The 18,633-nt window shown below is 46.1% G+C and overlaps 1 protein-coding gene across 2 annotated transcripts in view; it reads left to right on the forward strand.

Moving 5' to 3' along the window:
- Positions 1 to 1,937: 1,937 nt before the first annotated feature.
- Positions 1,938 to 18,633, forward strand: part of RIPOR2 (RHO family interacting cell polarization regulator 2) — a 67,590-nt gene continuing 50,894 nt past the window's right edge. The window contains exon 1 of one of the 2 annotated variants that reach the window (XM_033512187.1): positions 1,938 to 2,267. In XM_033512187.1, coding sequence (XP_033368078.1) covers positions 2,207 to 2,267 — 61 coding nt within the window. In that variant the 5' untranslated portion in view covers positions 1,938 to 2,206. The remainder of the gene's footprint in view (positions 2,268 to 18,633) is intronic. The other variant, XM_015619249.3, reaches the window with a different exon arrangement.

Raw genomic sequence — 18,633 nt, forward strand, 5'->3', positions numbered from 1 at the left:
CAGCCCCAGAAATCATTTCACATGCTGGCCCCGCCAGCCTCTGCAAGCACAGGGGTTCCCAGCCCTGACCCTGGGAGGAAGGGCCTGGAGAGGTCCCAGCCTCCTGTGCCAGCATTCCTTCCCTCCAGACTGATGCTTCTCCACTGCAGCTTTCATTTCTCTTACTATTCCTCTTTTCATACCTCTCTCTCTTGCTGATGCCCTCCTCTTCTCTGCTTCCCCTCATAACCCAATGACGGTGTTTCTCTCTTCTTATGACTGTCTACTCAGCACCATGGCAGGAGGACCATACTGAGGCAGAGGGATGCTTTTGTTAAGTACCATCTAATCAGAGATCGTCCTTGCCTGAAAAAATATCTTCAAATAAGCAGAAAAAGGATGAGGGAGGATGTCTAAAAAAGGAGTGACTTCCCCTAGGCTGTCCAGCGGTGCCACAAACAAGTCCTCTTCTCTTTCCTGTTGGACCGAGCTGTCATGTCCATGGGGATTTGAGCAAGTGTAATTTTAAAGCAAAGCCAAATATGAGTAGGGCCTATTTGGAACAGAGTTCCTTAAGGAATCTTGCTGCGGTGGCAGAGGAACAACCCAGCAGGCAAACCACAATACCCCACTAAAAAACAATCCTGGGATGCTCCTGGTTTCAACCACATCCACCCAGGAAAACACAGCTTCCCTGCATCCCACAGACAACCTGGCAAGGCAACAACTCACAGGTTGTGCAGCCAAGAACACCTGATGTGACAGTGAGGGGGAGGCATGAGCAGGTGGGAGCAGCACCACTTTCCAGGGACCCTGCACCCAAAGGAACGCTGTGCCTGAGCTGGGAAGGGTTTTTTCACCTTCCTCTGATGAGCAAAGTGCTGCCATAGGATTTGCTAATGAACATGGCCTGGGTTGGGGTGAGATCAGGTGCTTCAAATGGACTTGTCCCATCTTTAGTTCAAGTTGTGCAGTGCCTTGCAGACACCCACTGGGAGAGCTTTAAAAAATCCCAACCTAATAACTAGAGAAAAGCTCATTATGTCTGTGACTCATCTGCCGGAAGCTGCAGAGAACACGGCTGCTGTGCTGGGAGTCTCGCTTCCAAGGGTGTGGTGACACATGCAATTACCAGACTGAGTAATCACTGCTTAGTTCAGGTTACTGACATTACATTCTAACTTCTGATAGCACAGCTGTGGGGAACTCCTGTGCTAGGCCCCACAGTGGACAGACAGATATATGAAATATTCCTGAGCGGACTGAGGAAGACAGGAGGGCTGTGCAAGGGTCAGACCTAATGGCCAAACATATTTTTGTACAAGTTTAGAGTAAGTTAGTTTGTAGGTAAGGTCCTCTCATAAACTGAGGGACCTGACACAACAGAGTCAACTTGCTTTACAAAGTTCAAGAAACACAGTGACAGGACAGACCAGAGTGATGCCGAATTAGTAGTGACAGAGATATTCAAATAATGTGCCTATTGTTGGCAGACAGCAAGTTTTACTTTGGTGCTGTTCTGTTGTACACCTGATCAGGAAGGTCCTTAGGCTTGGTAGTGCACCACAGACTATGACTCAGATGAGTGTAACTGGGAGAATGATGGCAAGGCATCTGCCCATGGGACAACTGCCGTCACCTATGGTTTTCCAGCTTGTCCACGTGTCCGTTCTATGGGCGACCCCAGTGTGGGTGAGAAAGTGATGTCACTGCCACCACGCTAAAAGAAAAATTAGTTCCATGAACACATGACGGTGAGAGAGCCTGGGGGTTTCCTCGTGTCACGCTGTCCCTGGGGTGAAAGGGAGGAGTTGCTGTGCAGTCCAAGCAGGGTGAGTTGTTCCCCAGCTCTACCTCTGCCACCAGAAAACATTCCCATTCATATGCAAAACTTTTAACACCCCGGGCTGAAAGGGCTGCCGCTGCGCAGTTATGGCACTCAGCAACAGGGCAGGATGCATTTCGAGCCTGTCCTGCCTCCTCTGCTCTCAAAATCAACTTCTCTGTCAGCAGTAAGGACACCTCACCTCAAAGCTCATCTCAAAGACTGACTGTAAAAACAAGAGGCATCATTTCTGTGAATGAGATTGTTTTCGTAAGTGCAGATGCGGAAGCTGTTACCACCAAAATATTAAGGAAACTGGTGAAAGGAAACAGTCGAGCTGTAACATAGGAACAAGTTCAAGCACTCGGCTCTGGCTGCACCCTGAGCTGCGTACTTGCCACGATGCAGCACTCCCAAGAAGATTTGACTGTACCCGGAGAGGAAGATGACTCCTTTGGGGGAGGTAAAAATCTTTTATTAAACTAATCCTTCTCCTGCTCAGACTAGAGACCGGTTACTAGCCTGGGTGGTATTTCTTGTGTAAATCTGAAGTTGTCTGTGGGCTTCAAGGTCACAGGGTGACCAGACTCTTTTTCTCCTTAGAGAATGGAGAACAAAGGGACCACAGATACAATAAAAATACTTTCACAATCGTTCAGCAGCTTCAAGGAAGTTACTGCAGAAGAAAGCTGGGGGGACACCCAGTGTATTTTCTACAGTGGCTGCACTGTGCAAAGTAGCACATTGGACATTCAACACCACAGGTGCAGCTGTTGTTAAAGTAGTAGGGGATCTTTACAGGGGCTAAAGGTGACTAGCTGTTTAAATTATCTGAGCAGAATAAGCGTCCTCCTCTCCAACTGCCACAACCTGGGATACAAAGTGTCCCGGCATCATAATTTCTTATCCCTAAAGCTGCTTCTGCTGGTGCTTCATTCCTCGTTGCTTGCATCCTCAACCATCATTCACATGTGTACGGAGTGATATCAAGTCAAAATAGCAGAAATGCAGATAAGAGGGCCCAGAGGAGAAGGAAGAACCTGGCCCATGGTGTGCAGTTTCTGCCGCTGCTCACTGCTCCCCTTTGCACTCAAGCCAGGGGGAAAACTTGCTCATGCAAATCTTCTCCCGGCCCCGAGCCTTCCACAGTTTCTAAGGGAGTTGAAGGCACAAAGAGCTGCCTGGATCCACTCCAAAGACTGTGAACCTTTAAACTCACTTTCAGCACAGCTTCAGCAAGCCTCATTTAAACAAAGCTCAGCTGCGGTTGGTATGGAAAACTTAGCAGTGAATAGTGCCAAATCAAGTTATCTGAGCCCCAGTGAAAGGCATCAGCTCAGAAAAGAAAGCAGTCTCAATGATGTTCTCTCTGTATTCAAATATATTTCTCACGTCTCTATGCCCCCACTTCTCACCCTGTATCCCAGTCTGGGCTTAGAAGGGCAATGCATTTGCAGAAAGGAGAGGTCAGTGCATTTGCATTATGGAAGGACTCTGGATAGTCCAGGAAACACCTCTTGCCAGTGGGCAAATCAACTGGCATTGAAAGTACCCCATTGCATTTGCTACATCCTGCATTCAGCACAGGTGGATGCTGCTTCCCAGGATAATCATCATGCTCTGACTTGATACAGACATTTGCAAGTGCTCTGAAGAGCCGGTGGTTTTTTAAGCTTTGCTGTTTCTGGAACCTTTAGCCCATGTTCTTAATCAGAAATGTAGAAGGGAAGGAGAGAAATGTGGGCAGGTTAGTTGATACATATATTGCGTTATCTGAAGGGAATGATACACCACTTCAAAAATCTGTTCCAGCCTCTCAGCTAAGTTGTTTCTGGCAGGGCTGATGCAGAAACAGCTAGAGGAGGCTCTGCTTTTCAAAGGCAGGAACATTTTAAAAACCTCTCCATGACCCTTCTTGGAGCAGGAGGTTGGAATAGATGATCTTCTGAGGTCCCACCCCACCTGAGGTATCCTACGAGTCTATGTGTTAGTGACATCCTCTTCAACTCACCTACATGTAACTGGGAGCACTTGTGTCCCAGCTGCTCTCTCAGACAGAGGAATTGTTGGCTCCCAAACCTGCCAGCTGGAAAGCCCAAACAACACAGGCACAGTGCTAGACTTCCCCTTCAGCCCCCTCTCCTCTCTCTTGAACGGGTTAGCAAGGAAACATTAACTTTATGGCTGCTATTTCTGGAGCGCTGTTGACCCTGGACAACCCAGCGCACTCCCTGGGGCTGGGTGGGATCTGAGCAGGGAGGAGCAGGGCCTGTTTCGGTCACAGGGCAGCCCCCACCCCGCTCATGCTGCAGCCTTAGGAGCCAGCCAAAATTTAGTTGCAGCCAAAGCTTAGTTGCTGATTTCCAGGCCAGATGGAGGCATTTGTCAGGCACTGAACTCCCAGCTCAGTGCAGACCTCAGCTCTTAGGGCATGGGCTATTTTTTATTATTTTCCACATCCAGCTTGACTTGAAAAGTGATGATGGCAAATCTCTGTCTACCTTTGTAACTCATCCCAAGGCTTACCTACCATCACCAGTAAAGACAGCTATGTTTTATTTCTTCTACCACTAATCTATCCACTTTTTTTGGAGATAATTTCCCTTCTGTCCAAGAGAGCTAAGGTCTCACTATTGTTTGTGCATACAAAAATCTCATATAACTATCTACAGGCAATATTCAGACCCTCTTATCCTTTCCCAAGCAGACAACAGTCACAAATGACTGTTTCCTTATAAAGTTTTAATCTGTTAAGCATTTTCATGGTTCTTGAGAGCAGTCCCTTGGAAAGATGTGGACACCAGCATAGAGCCCAGTGCTCCAAAACTGTTGGACTAGGGACAAATCCAAAAGTTACATGATCTGTTTACTCATACTTTTTAATTAATATATTATATATATATCAGGATTAGTTCAAGAATCTGCTGAAATCCTTTCAGGTTGCAGCATCACAAGAGGGTCTGCTTTTCTCAGATTTTTCTCTTTAATCATCAAGTCTTTCAGAGTCAAATTTCTCAAGACAAAGTCAATGCTATCCTGTCAGGATGGCTTATCTCCATTGCTCCCAGCTATGCCCAGACTAAAGCCAGATGAATAGTCTCACTTCCTCAAGTAGCCTGTTTCCCACTTCTCCAGGCATGGTGCCACCTGCATACTTAATCACTGTTTAAAGTTCAGGTCACTGACATAAAAATAGTTCAGTCCCATGGGGAAGAACCAATCTTTGTAGGTACTCTCTAAAAACTGGCATCCTTGATGATTTCTCAGCTGGGTTATGTATGTAAAGGTCTCATGCCAAGTTTTATTTCTTACCAAAGTCCGAGTACACTATCAATACAATTATTTTCCCTAAAATCCTAATGATTGCCACTGATTGAAGTCCATCTCCTTAAATTTTGCTTAAATATGACTTCTACATCAGCTATTCCTTGACAAGGCCAAGACCACTGCCAGGCTATCACATCATTAGTGACACAACATTAACTTACAGCTCTCTGGAGTTCCTCTGGTGTTTCAAGTTTTGTGAAATATCAACAAAGATTTCCTAGGATAACTCTTCTCAAAATTACAGTTTTAAATTCTCTTCTGAGAAAGATCAAGGGGGAAATATTTTCCCATTGATATAGACTGTCAGATGGCACTGATATTTTTCCACAGTCCCAAACCAAAACATTTGTTGAAAACTTGTGTTTTCTTCAGCATAATTAATAATTCCGCAATTTTCTTTCACTAATGCTTCAATAGGCATGGCTTTTCCTTATTATGCATTGAAATCACAAGTCACAGAGCTGGGTGTGACAAAATAGGCTGGTTATAACTATCTTCACAAAAATGCAGTAGGTATTCAAAGCTTAAAAATGTTCACCCTTAAAGAAACTTTGTTAGCTCTTTCCCTTGTTTTGTAATAACAGTGTCTTGCACTGACATGGTGCTCTCTCCTTTAGAGGCTTTGCAGAGATTTTGCAAGTGACTGTGCTTAGGTTCAGTGAAGCACAACTCCCTCTCCTTTGCAACATGGCCAGTGTTGAGCAGGGCACAGCTGTAGTGTCCAAAAGTTTCAGGAAGAAATTCTTTTAGCCTTTTGAAAGCACAGGGAGTGATAGGTTTAATTTCTTTTCATCCCTACTATGTTAACTCAAAGCAAGTGTCTTCAGTTACTCTTACAATTTTGTTAGGTCAAAACACCCACTTTGGGGAAAATGCTATTTAATTTTTTAGTGACTCTAAGTGCCTGAGATTCTCAAGTTATATTTCATTGAAAAGAAATCCCTTCCACTAGCACTAGGCTTCCCCTCATCACTGCAGTCTGCAGTAATGGTGTGGATTTTCCCTGACTGTCTAAGATGAGGAGCCAAGGCCAGAGAGTGAGGGGGATTTGAGCACAAGTCAGCTCTCTGGGCAGACCCTGGTTTCCCTGGGAGGAGAGCTGAAGGCTTACACGGAGGCGTGATGCCACCGCACCAGCACAGCCTCTGACTGTTGGCCAGAGGCTCAGCACAACAGGAACTCCTTGATCAAGCAGACACATCCATGAGCAGAATTTGCATGCAGTCAGCAAACATGGCCAGCATATCACATAGGATATGCTGAGTTGGAGGGGATCCATCAGGATCATCGAGTTCTACTCCTGGCCCTGTACAGGATTATCAAGAATCATACCTTGTGCCCAAGGGTATTGTTCAAATGCTTCTTGAACTCTGGCAGGATGGTGCTGTGACCACTTCCCTGGGGAGCCTGTCCCAGTGCCCAACCACCCTCTGGGTGAAGAATCTTTTCCTAATATCCAGCCTAAACCTCCCTTGACACAACTTCATGGAGTTTCCTTGGGTCCTGCCACTGGGCACCACAGAGAAGAGATCAGTGCCTGCCCCTCCTCTTCCCCTCATAAGGAAGTTGTGACTGCAGTGAGGTCTCCTCTGAGTCTCCTCCAGGCTGAATACACCAAGTGAAAACTGCTCCTCACATGGCTTCCCCTGAAGGCCCTTTGCCATCTCCATTGCCCTCCTTTGGACACTCTCTAATGGCTTAATATTTTTTTTATCTTGTTGCACCCCAAACTGCCCCCAGCACTGGAGGTGAGGCTGCCCCAGCTCAGAGCAGAGCAGGACAATCCCCTCCCTTGCCCAGCTGGCCATGCTGTGTCTGATACCCCCCAGGACAGGGTTGGCCCTCCTGGCTGCCAGGGCACTGCTGACTCATAGTCAACTTGCCATTGACCAGGTCTCTTTCGACAGTGCTGCTTTTCAGCCTCACATTCTCTAGTCTATATACACAACCAGGGCTGCCCCATCCAAGGTCCAGAACCCAGCATTTGCCCTTGTTGAACTTCTTACAGTTGGTGACTGTCCAGTCCTCTGATGTATCAGGGTCTCTCTGCAGGCCCTCTCTGCCCTTGAGGGAGTCAACAGCTCTTCCCAATTTAGTGTTGTTGGCAAACTTGCTTGGTATTCCTTCAAGAATTTAGGTCCGAATATTTTGTTAGCACTGACCACCCTATCCAAACTGAGAATGCACGGGAAAAGTAGAAATTAAGCTGTGATTTATTGCAGATCTTTTCATGTAACTGCTCTACACTGACCTCTCCTCACACCTTCCGTTCCCACTTCCTATATATGTCCTCTGGTTGTACATAGGGTAACCAGAACCTCCCTCTCAGGCCAAATCCAACATGAAATCCCATCAGTGTTTCCAAAGAATGGTGTGGGGGGGAACAGTGCTTTCTTTTTTGTTACGTTTATTAGGTGTGTACTCCAGTTTAGTAGACCAGAGCCACATTTTAGATGCTGCACTGCACAGAGTCCCAGGGCCCTTTCCTTGCCCAGGACTGACATGCTGCTTATGGCATACAGATAGATTCCAACACTGCTGCCCATCAAGGCTCCTAGGAGAACAGTAACTGCATCAAATGTTTAAGATGTGCTTCAAAATGCACCGGATGCCTTTACATCCTTGTAAAGCCTGCCTGTCTTTTATAAGAAAGAAGAGAGCTTTAGTTCTGGGGTTTGGGACCAGCTCTGAGGCTTAGCTGAAACGAAAGGTAGCTGCTGTACATGGTTATGTGCACTGCTTGCACATAATGAGGTTAGAGATGTTAGCGAAAACTGAGGATAAATCTTGGATGTTAACTTACAGTTGAGACTCTTTATTCAGCAACAATTCAGGTTAAGCAACTTTTCTCCTTCCCTAAAGCAATACTAGACACTGTGCTTCTCTCAGACGTACAATGCAGTGGCTTGTCAAAACGTCACATGGGGACATCCATGTCACAGCTTGTCTGTGACCCATAGGACCAGGTTTCTTTCCATGCTGTATCTAGCCCTGCTATGGTGAGACCCCTCAGGTATGATCCCTTCTCACAGAGTACATCAAAGTGGTGTAACTTTAAGAGAATGATGTCTTCTAAGGATACTCATGTGTTCGTATCAGTATGGTGTTCCAGCATGATGCTTATGTCAGAGATCTACAGATACTGTTTTTCCTGTTTCCATCTCAAAGTGTTTGACTTGGCTACTTTTTATCCAGCATATGAGTTCCCAATATTTCAGGACGCTGTTGTACGGATGAGCAGCCCTGCAATGTATTGAACATGGGAGCTTCTCCTTCCTGACTGCTGGGAGACTGTGGATCAGTGTCCTGAAAATGTTTACAAGTCCCACCAATCCTACTTGTCCTTTTGGCTATCTCACATTCCTGGAGAAAGTGTGTGCCTACTTCCTTCAGGCCAGAGGATGAGAAGTCCCATCACCAAGGCAACAGTGTCTGCTTCATCCAGATAGATGGACTGTAGTGAGATATTTAGCCTATAAACACAGATTGAAGCACCTTTCTGCAAGAGCATGATCAGACCTATTTAAGATGCAGGACAAGGATGGCAAGGAAAAAAGGGTGCTGTCTTATGGAGCATTTTTGTTATTCCTGTTTACACTAAATGCTCCACTCACCTGCTTCTGGCAGCTGCTTCATTTTGGTTTTGGCCCATGGGTGGACACAGAGTTATGCAGACTGGGGAGAGAGGTTTTTGTGGTCAGAGGACTCGGTGTGAGACGCCCATCCCCACCCCAGGCGCCCCCACACTGACCCACCCGGGGTGCTGTGGCACTTCCAGCTGTCATGGGCAGCTGGAGGGTTATTTTTAACAGGGCATCACACTCCATATAGGAAGCAGAAAAGTACAAGCCCATGAGGCCCAAATGAAAAAAGAAAAAAAAAAAAAGATTGAAATGAGAGACACTCTCTGTTTTTTTCTCTCCCTATTTTTTAATTAAAGACCTTTTTGGTGTTTTCTTCTCCATTTCTGGAAGGCAGCTTTTTTGGTTCATATCAGTTGATGATATTTCTAGATCACTAATAATAACAACAGTGAGGGGAAAATCCAGGTCAAATAAACAAGTGGCATTTAACCAGCCCTCAGAGAAAAGAGGAAGGTATGTAAAAGCCAGAGACAAACCACTGATCAGGTGTGCTTGGGGCACCTTTTAAGCTTGCAAAACAAGTGTCACACCAAAGGCTGAAGCAAAATTGCCTTTCTTTTCCCACATTTTTCCTCTCCTGTTCTTACATAGCATTTTTACAAATGTTTTACAAAAGTTCCAAGAAATACAAGTTTTTTGCCGCTCAGTCCCGTCATTAAATTCACAAAATGAATGTATCTTGGCTAACGTGAGTGGGTGGCGTAAACAACTTCACCCCTTTAATAATTCGAGGCACAGCTCAAGCTGCCTGTGAAATGAGCTTCCGCCTGCCTGGATGCTGAACCAGAGCCTTGTGGTTGGTGTACCATGGGTGTGACAGGCACAAAACAGCCGGGTCAGGAAGTACAGAGTTAAAAGGCGAGGAGCAAAAACAGTCTGTGTGTATGGATGAGGGGGGGAGAGAGAGGGAGAGAATAGTCAAACACTTGACAATGTCACAGAGACACTAAAAAGTTGAAAGTGGGAAGATTTCCCAGTAGTAGGATTTCTCCTATATCTCTGCATTGCTTGTGGGGGTGAGGGATGTTGTCAAGCCACACAGAATTTTAAGCAGTGTGTTGTTGATCTGACATCAAGGAGCAGGGAAATGGTTTGAAGCAAGGGTTTATGCTGTGAAAGAGTCCCTGATATTCCTGTGTCTTTGGCAATTGGAAAAGAAGTGAAGCAAAACTGCCATGGAAATCCTGAGCATAAAAGGCTTCAATCTGCATAACTTATGTGGGCTGGCATTGGCTTACTCTGGTTTAATTGCAGGTGGTCTGAGAATTAGAAAGTTCAGAGATGCAGAGCTTGGAAATGATACCTGGAGTTCTAATAGTTGATAAAACTTCACTTCACTTGGAAGAAGTGAAGTAGAAAGACAGGAAGCCACAGAGAGTGAGAAAATAAACTGGTATTTTGAGGAGAAGCCCACTGTGACCAGCCCTTGCCTGAACAGATAGCAGTGGACAAAGACATCTGATTGCACCCAAATGGATGACCTCCATTCCAGTCTTCTCTGAGATTTAGTGTTCTAGCTTCTCAAACTGGGTACCTTATATTCCTCTTCATCCATGGTGAGTGTGTGTAAGAAGGAGCAAGGGAAACAAGCAGTCCTCCAGGTGTCAGTTCAGGGCATGGAAACAGGAATCCAGGAATTCTTCACTGCTGAAATCCTGGGCTCTTTTGCTGACCATGGCAGTACCTTGGTGCCAGCCTGGCAGCAGTGGCAACAAATGTGGCTGGTGCCTGTCAGGGTCCACAGCCCAGCATTCCCACCTACAGGGCAACAGGAGGCAGATCCACTGCAGGAGTCAGGAAGACTCATCTCTGTGATAGCAGGTTCATTGAGGAAGCCGTGCAGCAGCCACTTACCATTAAAGTGGTATTTACTTGGGCTTTGCCTCTAACCAGGATCCAATAGCTAAGGTAATGCCCACATGGGCCCAGGTTAGGTTCCCTCAGTGCACAGTGATGCTTTTAGTTATGCCCCACTGGGAAAACTGCCTGCACTTGGTGCTGCTCTGTTACATCATAGCACCCAGGCAGCTCCTGTAGCATCACTAATCAGAGCTCTGCCATGGATTTACTGCCCATGTTGTGGCATTGCATGAGCCTGCCTACAATTAATCACAACCCATTCCACAGAGAAGAAAAGACACTCAAAATAGTCCAGTGAAATAAAAGCTCAAGCCCAAAACCCTGGGTGAAATGACCACCCTGGGAAGCAAACCCCAAAACTACCCCAAAAACTCCAAGAAAGCTGAGGTGCCTTACAGCAGTGCACACAAGGGCTTGCAAAAGCTCCCCTTTCATCACACGAGGCTGCTCCCCAGGCCAGCCCTGTCTTCCTGCCCTCCCTGTGCCCAGCCCTAGGGGAAGTGACTTGCAATGATGAGCTTTTGTGCAAGTGATCCTCTCTTCATGCTGTGTAACACCAGAGTGAAAAGCCCCCGGCCCTCCTCACTCCTTGAGGAGTGCACCTATGGTTCAGATACGGCAGCTGCGGAGCGCTATCCAGGAGGTTACCTGGAGGGGTGTCACAGCCACCTGTGGCAGAAGAAAGAGGGGCAGCCTCTCTGAGGGGCTTGGCAGGACAGCTAAAAGCTCTGTGAATATACTCATTATATGTCATCAACATAATTTTTAAATTTTCAAGGACTCCTGCAGGACCTCAGGGAGATGAGTTTATAAAATCACACACGAGCCCCATGGCTTTCTCAAATTTGTAATTAATATTCCAGTGGCTAACAAGACTGGCCAGCATTCAGGCTCCATGGCATAACTGGAGCTTTGTTCACGTCCTTCTCACTTCATGGTAGCTCAAAGCAGTGGAAGATCTCTGTTGTGAATATGGATATTGTCTACAAGGCACCATGCTCTTTTTGGCTGTTGGTTGTGACTGTGTAGAAGTGCAGTTTGCCAACTGAGAGCTCCTGTAAGTTTTAGAGTCCTGCTCAGTGCCTTCACACTGAAATAACAGATTTCGTTTACTTGAGGGTCTTGGAGAAGAGAGATGCTTTATAGACGTAGATAGATTTGAAACCAGATAGCATCTCTGAGATCCTCCTACAATCACATGCAAGGAGTGCCGCACTAGCAATCCCAGCACACACTTAACAAGGGAGGCTCTTTTTTTTTATTCAGAGGGGTGGGAATGTTGGAAAGCATCCATACAAAAATATTCTCAAAGAAAAAGCCGCAGGAGGAACAGAGCACTCCAGCACTGCTGAGCTCAGCTCTGGAGTTGGATGTTGGTAGCTTTTTTTTTAATAATTTCCCCATTGAAACGCAGGCAGCTCAGGAGGTCCTGATGTGCTCTGCCTCTTCTGTCACTCTGGGGAGCTTCCTGCCCACTCTATTCCTGATGCCTGTTGTGAGCCAAGGAAGAGTTAGCTTAATCAGCAACACCAGCCACTGAGTAGTGCCAAGTTGTTGTCATTAATCACTTCAAAAATCACTGCACTGAAAATAGTACACAGGGTCAGATGTTCAAAAACTGGCATGGTTTCACTGGTGTCATTTAACCTCAGCCACAAAGCCAGAACACACCCCTAAAGAAACACTTCTTATTTGTTTTATGTATTACTTGTAAATTTTAAATACACTCACATCAAGCTGCTCTTCACCTGTGCTAGAGGAAATAACTGCTATGAGTGGTCAATCACCTCCAGGTGAAGGCAGGCTGGACCAACAAGGAACCCCCAATTGTGTCCCCCCAAGAGATGCATCGGTGTACTGGTCTAAGGGTTTGGCCAGAGCTTCTCTGTGCTTCAGACCACCCCCTCTCCCTTGGAATCTCAGTCCAAATATTTGGCAGATGCACTTGGGGCTCATTATGTTACAGAGGCAGCATGTTCATTGCGCTCCCCCGAATGGCATTTTGTGTGTGCTGCACTTGTTTTGTATTTGCTATATTTAAGCCACAGAAATATGCACTGGTGAGGAAAAGAGGGAAGTGGTGGTATCTTGGAGGCAGGGAGGGAATGAAAATCATTTCTCAAAGCTGCAGTCCTCTGTGCAGAATTTTGGCTCACAAGAAGGAAAGAGGAGCACAGTCTCTGCACCAAGGACCTCGATGGATCACCCATACTGCAGTTCATCTGGGAATGGTTACAAGGAAACTGGTGTTACACTAACGTAACTAAGGATGGAAATTGCTTGGGGCCTTTGCACCTGAGGACTCCTGGATTTCTATTATGAAACTACCCTGTTAGGGACATGCATGAAGACAAGTGTGCAGCACTGAAGGATTCATACATGGAATCAGATTTCCAAACACGTCTGGCATTATTTGCTCCTTCTCTTCTGCTTCCACCCCAGCCTTTGCAGCCTTCTTGTACGTGACCATCATTTTCCTCAGACCGTGCTCATCACCCCTGCAGCTCCTCCCCTTCTTGCCATGACCTGTGGGGCTCACAGAGCAGCAGGAAAGCAGGGCCTGCCTCTACGCTGCTGCTGGGGGTTGCAGCAAGGCAGGCCAAAGTCCTACTTTGGTCAGGGCACTCCTGACTTGCTCTTTCAGGCAGCAACTTAGGATGTTTGCTAACATGTCCTATAGTGTCTTGCCCCATATAATACAATCTTTCATGATCCTTGGTCCTTCCAGGCCAGTTGTCTGCTTCATGGAGGAGAACCAGAGTGTGCTTGGGCACGTATAAAAAAAGGTTTTATCCTCCTCTGAGCTTTAGAGCTTCCTTAAAATTTGCCTCTCAAGTGCAGATGAGGGTGCAAGGGGAATATGGAGCTGGACATGAGCTGGGACCACATTTTAACTGCAGTCCTCATGTCAGCAGCAAGTTTCAGCAACAGGCATTACTGCTTGATAACATGGGAAGAGATGGCCTCAGTTCCTAAGAGAACCCCAAACAGATTCAGAATCTCAGACCGCTGTCATGACAGATGGTGAAGGTTGTGGCAGGGAGACAGGTCTGGGCATTTGAAAGCCAAGAAAAAAGTAAGAGGCAAGAGATTACCTAACGATTCAAGAGAATCCCAGTGAGGAAGCTAGGAACATAATTGACTTTCTGTCTACGAAGCTGAATCCATTCCTGGAAATTGTCTAATGGGACCTTCTTGATCTTAAGCAAGCATCTTGGTTGTTCTGAGACAGGGAGTTGGGAGCAGGAATCTCACATGCTGCAGACCCATGGAAAGCAATGTGTTCCACTCACTGCACTCCTCTGGGCAAATTGGTTTCATGGCTGTACAGCAGCAGGACTTCAAGCCAGCCCATTACCAGCAGCATGAATGACATCATCCTGCAGTCCTGCTCCCAAAAAGCAGGCTGGTAGTGCCATACCTGTCTCTCCAAGTCTCCCATCCTCTTATTGTAGCTTTGATCATCTCATAGTGTAACTGACTTCCAGATGTCCAGGAAAGCAAAAATTGGTTTCCAGCAGTTTTTCAGATGCTTTAAATAGAAAACAAGGAGTGATTTTCAAAAACAAAAGACGGGGAAAAAATAAGGCTAGAGCCACAGTACTAGACTCGCCATCCACACAATTGGTGTGCACTTCAGAGCGGCTCAGCCAGCCCTGGTTGCTAAGCAGTCTGAGAAACTGGAATATGCTGCTCCCTCCAACCCTGCATGAGCATTGCCACGTAAAACCTGCCCATAAGAGGCATCAGTGCTGATTTTGAAACAGGTTCTGGGGAAAAAAAAATGCAATTGGTGGCTCCTTCATCTTGCTCCCCCAAGTTATATATGTGAGGATAGGTAGGGTCTGTGTTTGTGCATACACCTCCCGAACATCAAATGCTGCCAGAGCATTGTGGGAAGTGTTCTTGATCTCAAGGCAGCTATCTCAGACCACCACAAATGCAGCCAGGTGGGACAAAGAAAAGAAGGGTTACCTAGGGAAAGTGTTATCTCTGTGGTACATCAAAAGCTAAAGATGACTCCCCTTTGTGTCCCTGGCCCTCTCCCTTATAGCTCTTCCTTGGCATACCAAGTGTGTCCTGACCACCATGCCACAGGACACAATCACTGCATTATGCTTCAGTAGTTCCCAAAGATCCAGCTGTGCTGAGCATCTAGCCAGAAGTCACAAATGGAATTTGTTCCTGAATCACGGCAGAAGATCAGCACTAGTAACTTTTCCCCACAAAGTGCCCCAGAGCAGCAAGTGGAAAGACTTGCAAAAGCACCATCATGAGAAATGAGGAACTTGAGGGTGGAGCAGCAACACTGTGATGGGAAGTTAAAGGGGGGAAATGATTGCACAGTGGTTAGAGGAGAGAAAAACAAGTGGGTATCAAACTCTTCTAAAAGGAGAGCAAGAAGTGTTACAGGACGACAATGGATGTCCAACAAACTGGACAGAAGGTATAAGGAATGGAGTCAATCCCAAGAGCACCATGGGCAGGGTGCAGTAGGAGAATTGTGGCAACACTTTAATATGGATAGTTGGAAAGAGTAATGGCAAACTTGCATATGGCCAGAATGTTAAAGCTCATGTCTTGCCAGATTGCTCACGGCAGGGGTCAGGGTCTTGTCTTCTACCTCTCCTCTAAAAGCTTTCCCAAGTGATAGTTCCAGCACCTGCCATGTTCCCCCCTCTCAAATATGATCATCCACCTATATTTTTGGACCAAGATCCCCAGGTAAGAGCAGTCAGGTTTGCACCCTGTGTTCCCATAGACGACTTCCCTGGGTGTGAAACCTGTTGGGGATGTCCTGTGGGATGCCTTGTGCATCCCTTCTAAGCATGGAAGTTACACAGGAACACAGCAAAGACAAGTTGCATCAGGAAAAAACAGGTATAAATTGTCTTCCTTAAAGGCTAGGGCAGGCCTGATCTACCTCAGACACCCAAAGCTCAAAGCTGTGGCCTGCCCAACCATCTCCCCACCTTCTTTGGCCTCTTGCTGCTCTGAAAAAGCTAACAGGAGACCTCCATGCAAATTGCTGTCTGCATGGTCTGCTGAACATTGCCACCCATCACTAGTCCTTGTTTTCAGGTGAATTAAGTCACTGAGGCCTGAGCTAAGTCTTTGTATCTGCATAACAGACACACATCCCCACAGCAAGCAAGGAAATTTCAACACAGTATCTCGGGGGGGGGTCCACACAGAGCCCTCCTGCACAGTATCTTAAGGGGGAAAGAGAGTTTCCCCTGGACCACTGTCCAGACTACTGGGTTGTGCTCCCCTTTTCCAGATTTGTCTAGGTCTGCAATCGACCTGAAAGCCTCCTGCTCTCTTGATTCGGGGGAGTCAGTGGGCTGGAGTCTGTATGGCAATTGGGAAAGTGAAGTACTTCTTAATATATCCCCACCCCCCCCAGAGCGGTGTGTAACTGATGCATATCAGCGAGAAAATCCTGCTCAGCCCTTTCAAGAAGCTTTCTGAGTACCTGGGAGGAGCAGAGCATTTAGGTATTCTCAGACTATAATCTCTTCTCTGGTAATCCTGATTTACTCTGGCCTGGAAGCAAAGGCTAATAGAAAGCAAAGTGCTTCGGCAAAGCTCAGCGGGTAATTCAGTAGCTCTGGTTTAGTTGTCTCAAGTGTAATGTGGGGTTACCATTGCTGAGAATTAATGTTTGTGAAGGTGCAGTGGAGCTGTCACAGAGATAGAAGTACACCATAATTGTCAATTACTGCTTTGAAAAGGTCACTGCTTTCCAGAGACAAAGCTAAAATCAGCTGTTGTCACTTAGAAATTTCACTGGGGACACTCATGATGACCTATTTTTAACATAACAGAAGACTATGCTGCAAAACCGTGAATAATTTATAGGCATAGTAGCATGATCACAGCCACAATACAATGGCAGCTTCAGTTCCTGCCTGATGATGGAGGGAGACAGAGCTCTCTGGCAATTTCCACTGAATTAGCAAAACAAGATACACGTGGAATGACTGTCCCGAGCCTTTCAAAAGCATGTGTGTCAGGATGAATACATGTCCAGAAGGACTAAGTGGGGCAAAGATTTTATCTAGAGCATCCATAAACCTACTCAGTCTCCCAGCTGTTTCAACAAGCACTGGGGGCAGGGAGGTGGGAGTGTATGTAGGGCTTGGCATGGTGGGGAGGAACAGAGTAGCTTTCCGCATTTGCTATGCTAAAATATATTGAGAAATGAAGAGAAACAGCTCATACATCCCTATTATATGTATTTGCATAGGATAGAGGGTATTTCCTTGAAAGAGGAGACTGCAATATGAATGAGGTAATTTGCATCTGCAACCTTAAGTTCAAAAAAATCTTCTGCAAGATAAGATCAAAAGGCCAGAGGGAATTGGTAACAATTGACCAGAACTGTAGGGGGCTCCAAGTGGAAGTAAGATGTTGCAATTAATCTGTGGCACTGAAAACCTTTACCTAATTAACCAATCTTCCACAGTGAGAGCTACTACCCCCTAAAAGGCTGAAATGAACTCAAACACGTATTAAGTGTGCACGATGAGACTTTTATAGCTTTCAGCGTTGCCACAAATATTTCCTCTCCTCTTTCCCTGGCATTCCATAGCCCAAAATGCACAGCTGCTTTTTCCAGAAAGCAACTCCTCCGCCTTTGCCTCAGAGTTCACATCCTATGTGACACACATTAAATGGGGGAATACTTGATTCAGTCAGAGATGTAGAAAGGTCACCCTTAAAATTTTGCCTTGGAGCTACAGCAGTGACACTGTGTTGGCAGCAGCCCCTACGCTTTTTCTAGTGGAGAAATGGGTGCCTCTGGAAATACCACAGCCGTGATTGCTGTAGAGCCCCTCTGAAATCAAAAACCTTGGAAACGGCCTGTAGGCCCCTGAAGTCCATGCACCAGTGTGAAGAGCATCCTTCTCTGCTTTTACTAAATCTGGAGTAATTTTCTCTCATTTCTACTTTCTAAGGATACAGGATTTATTTTCAGCATACAGTATAAATAACTCATGTTCATTATTCCTGCTGAAAATTACTTAAGATAGGTCAACTGGAATTGGCAGCTTGGATTTTTAATTCAGGGACAGTTTTGGGGGTTGTTCTGCATGTACTGTAAAAACCTAGCTCTGTCTTTCTTGCCATTTCTTGACTTCTTCATACAGTATCATCCTCTGTGTGACAGGTCAGGGTACTCAGTGAAAAACATTTGCATCCAAAATGAGTCTACTTATCCTGACCAAATGGGGAAAGATACAGGAATATGGGAAGGGTATCAGCATTGACTTCTCAAGCCTCCTTCCAAATTGTGTCTTTTTACCAACCCCATAGATTTGCCAGGGGTTCTCTCTGCCCCTCACTCCCCCTCCCCCCAAAAAGAAGCACTTGCAGCTGTTTAAGAGGCACAAGGGAGAGCTTGTTGAAGGACCCTACAACAGCAGAGGAACAGCAAATCGTATAGAAAATACAACCTGTGTTTGGTACTTCTGTTGGCTGATGTAAAGTCCAGTATTAAAAATAGTCCCAGAAGAGAAATGAAGAAGTCCTAAGGATAGCAACAAATATATGCAGAATCCATATCTCTCTAGAGAGATATATTGATAGTAAACAGGACTATGCATTTTGGAAGGAAGACCAAATTTGAAGAAAATACCTCACACTCTCTGGGAAAATATGGTATTCCTGCCTTTTTTCCTTGGGGTAACAGAAAAGATGCTTAAAGGAAGAAACGCAAGGTCCATTCATTGCAATGTTCTTTCATTTATATTCGCCTTTAACTGCTGTCTTCAGCCCGCCCAACACCCAAATTTAGAGCTTTCACGCACAGTGCTGAAGGCAGCGGAGGCTGCAGCGAGCGGTCCACCGGCCACGGGGAAGGCAAGCGGCGGCAGCTTCTCCCCTGCCCCATTCCAGGCGAGAAGGGTCAGAGGGATTGTGCGGATGTTCCGTCTTTGGGACAAACGGCCTGAGGGGCCAGATGCACGGAAAGAAAGAACGGAAGAGCCGCAT

This window comes from Parus major, chromosome 2, assembly GCF_001522545.3.
Source record: "Parus major isolate Abel chromosome 2, Parus_major1.1, whole genome shotgun sequence".
Classification (NCBI taxonomy): Eukaryota; Metazoa; Chordata; class Aves; order Passeriformes; family Paridae; genus Parus; species Parus major.